A 3,042-nucleotide genomic window follows, 5' to 3' on the forward strand; every position below is an offset into this window, starting at 1 on the left:
TCCAGTCAGGCTGCTTGCTGTCCAGCTCCCTGCTGTCCTGCCCCTGGCTCTTGTCAGCCCATTCCCTGCTAATGTGTTTCACCAGGGAGCGGTGGGCAGCAGGATGCTCCTGAGAGAGCCCCACTTGCTGGCTGTCTGCATCCAGGGCACTCTCATCCTCCTCAGTGGCATCATATGCAATGAGCTGTGTTAGAGACCAAAACAAGGAAGAGCCATTGTCACTCCTGAGAAACTGATCCGCCAACAGGTGCTGCCGTACTGTACCAAAGCAAGCTGCATAGGGTGCTGGAGCACCCAAAGCCTGCATGATACACGTCTGCCTGGAGACACTGTGTTCTTTTATGGAATTGCACGAACCTTTCACATTACAAGAAACTCCAATTGAGCTTGCCCTCAGATTTCATGTGTGCAAGTAGAAATTGCAGTATTGCATAGCTTGCAGCAACAGGCTGCATTCATACCTCGGCACACCAACAGCCATCTGGGGTATCCAGAGAAAGCAAATACATTCCTTCACCTAACACCTACTTTCCCCTCACCAATCCTTTTCAAAACTGACTTCCTTAATATAACATGTCCCTTTTCCAAAAACCGGGGTACCAATGTCACCACTATTTACCTTCTTTGCAGCTTTGCGGGGTTTACTAGATTTCACCACTGTGGCTTTTGCCCTCACTCTGTAGGCCACGCTGTCGCCTCTGCCAGCATTGTCTCCCCGGGTGAAGGGGAAAGGAGGGAATGGTACAGTTACTGGAATATCTGAGGGAAAACTTGTGACAACCTCATCGGATTCATCCGTGTCATTGGAATCATTATCATCGTCATCATCATCCACATCTTCATGGCTCTTGCTTGACACATCAGGGAACTGCTGGAAAACATTTATTATGCATCATGCAAATGAACACTTATGTGTGATGTGCAGATCAGTATCTGTCCTGCTCACCCAGGGCTTATGCACTGTTGAGGAGCTATCTATGTGCATGACTTGCTCTGAATTCACCTCACCCTGTCTGAAGCTTTGGGGTTTTTTTAGGGAGAGATGTTATCACAAGAACCACATTTGATTGAGGAAAATGAATGTTGCTACACGCTGGCTGCCTGCAGCACTCAACTGACATTTTGCTGTTCAAAATACTTACCGGTTGTACTGGGACATCCACGCTTTCCTCTGAAGAGTAAAGAGTCTGAAAACAACATAAAACTCACTATTAGCACATAAAGGCATGTACAGTAGAGCTGATCAGTATGTTGGCTATTCTTTAAGCAGTTAGTCCTAACTTGAAACTCTTGGCATTGAAAGATGCTCTGCTTTCTCTTCCACTTAGTTGCCTGTACCTGCTGAGGTGACACCAGGTCGTTCTGTGGCTGCTGCAGACTCTCCCACGACTGAGAATTCACATGGTGCTGGTGGTATCTGCGTGAGTGATGGCCCTTGGTGTCCTTCAAAAGAAAAAGAAAAGGGAGTTTAAATTCACAGAGAAGCACACAGGAGCAGGCAGAGCTGCCTGCATCACAATCTCTGTTTTCAGGCAGATGTGGCATCTGCAATACATACTCCTTTGTACAGGATGTGTCCTCAGCAGTTCATTGCAGTAGGAAGAGGACCCAAACAATGTAATACAGAAGATGTGCCTCTCCAACTGTCAGAGCCTGGGCAACTTCAAATCAGTTTCCCTGGCTCACTTTTACTGAGTGAAATTTGGAGTTATTTCTAATGACCATCATTTTGGCTAATTCTCAGGTCTTTTTCCAAAGAGTGATTTCTCTTTCACATCATGAAGACTTGAAACCAAATGCAGTAGCCAATTCTCAGAACAAAGAATTGGTTTTATATGGATAGTAGCTAGCAATGGAGTATAAATCAAACAGCTACATGTAAGATTAATACAACTCACACTGCTAAAAAAAAAAAATAAAAGAAAAAAGAAAAAGAGAATTGGGTTAAAGTCTTGGGTTGGTGTCTTCCAACACCAAATATTGTCATTTGATTCACACTAATAAATGTGGGTTATAATAGTTGTGCCATGTTTATAGACCTTTTTGCTTTTTAACTGATAGCTTTCATGGCTTTCATTAAGAGAAAAGGTTTCCACTGCTGGTCCAGAGACTAACAGAAGTCCACAACCAGGACGCCTAATTTGGCAAAACTCTGCTGAGGTTGGTGGCTCTCCTCTTTGGCTACCTGAGAAATGGACTTGTAACAGCCAGGTGAGGACAAGTTCTACAAGCGGCTACAATCATAAAACAAGTATCAGACAATGCGTATTAGAGGAAAAAAAAAAAAAAAGAGGATTTATTAAAGAAAATTAATAGAAAGTTAAAAGAAGCTTACATATTTTTCTTCAGAGCTGGCAGAAATGGCGTGCTGCTTGGATTTACTCACCTTCAAGGGAAAAAGGAGAAAAAGCATTTGACAGTATTAATTTCTTGCTGATATGCAAAGAGAATATGCAAATGATTGCTGTTACGTATTTGTGATTTACTTACTGGCCATGCAGCAGTGATGCTGATAAGACATAAGCACAGAACTGCCACCTTCATTGTGATGTTCTACCTACAAAATATTTCGGAACAGTGAGTCAACAAGGTAAAATACCACAGAAACACCACAGGCTTTTTCTTTCTCCTGGTGTACTTCACCGTGCTGAGCTGCTTCACCAGCTTTCTGCTAAGGACTCAACCTGTCCATTGCCAATCATCTTCCTCTGTCCTCCATCACCACCCCGCACCCAGCTGGTTTTGTGATGACTTAGCAACTCAAAAGCTACAAGAATCTTAAAACCAGAGAGTGAGAAGTGCTGAACAATGGTGAGAGTAGCCACACCGGGAAGGCAAGAAGTCTCCTTCTGTCATCTACTGGCTTGCACTGGGAAAGGAAAAGCTTTGTGGAAAACAAAGCACTATGAAGATAGCTTTGGCTTATATTTCTTCATTTAACATCATTTTGTCAGAAGAGACAGGACAAGAAAAATTCAGCTTGGATTCTCTTTTCAGTTATTTGAAACCTAGTTTTCAGGGATATTTAATAAACAAGTGATT

At 43.1% G+C, this 3,042-nt stretch overlaps 1 protein-coding gene across 1 annotated transcript in view; it reads right to left on the bottom strand.

The window, feature by feature from the left end:
* The window catches only part of SPP1 (secreted phosphoprotein 1), a 2,777-nt gene extending 233 nt beyond the window's left edge, over positions 1-2,544 (bottom strand). Inside the window, exons 1-6 of the mRNA XM_010019624.1 lie at positions 2,491-2,544; positions 2,336-2,386; positions 1,339-1,443; positions 1,143-1,187; positions 620-871; positions 1-184 (exon numbers count right to left, since the gene is read on the bottom strand). The exon at positions 1-184 is cut by the window's left edge and continues 233 nt beyond it. Of these exons, the coding sequence (XP_010017926.1) occupies positions 1-184; positions 620-871; positions 1,143-1,187; positions 1,339-1,443; positions 2,336-2,386; positions 2,491-2,544 (691 nt within the window). The remainder of the gene's footprint in view (positions 185-619; positions 872-1,142; positions 1,188-1,338; positions 1,444-2,335; positions 2,387-2,490) is intronic.
* Between the last annotated feature and the right edge of the window lie 498 nt (positions 2,545-3,042).

The sequence above is a fragment of the Nestor notabilis genome, unplaced genomic scaffold, assembly GCF_000696875.1.
Source record: "Nestor notabilis isolate BGI_N333 unplaced genomic scaffold, ASM69687v1 scaffold20008, whole genome shotgun sequence".
In the NCBI taxonomy this organism is placed as follows: Eukaryota; Metazoa; Chordata; class Aves; order Psittaciformes; family Psittacidae; genus Nestor; species Nestor notabilis.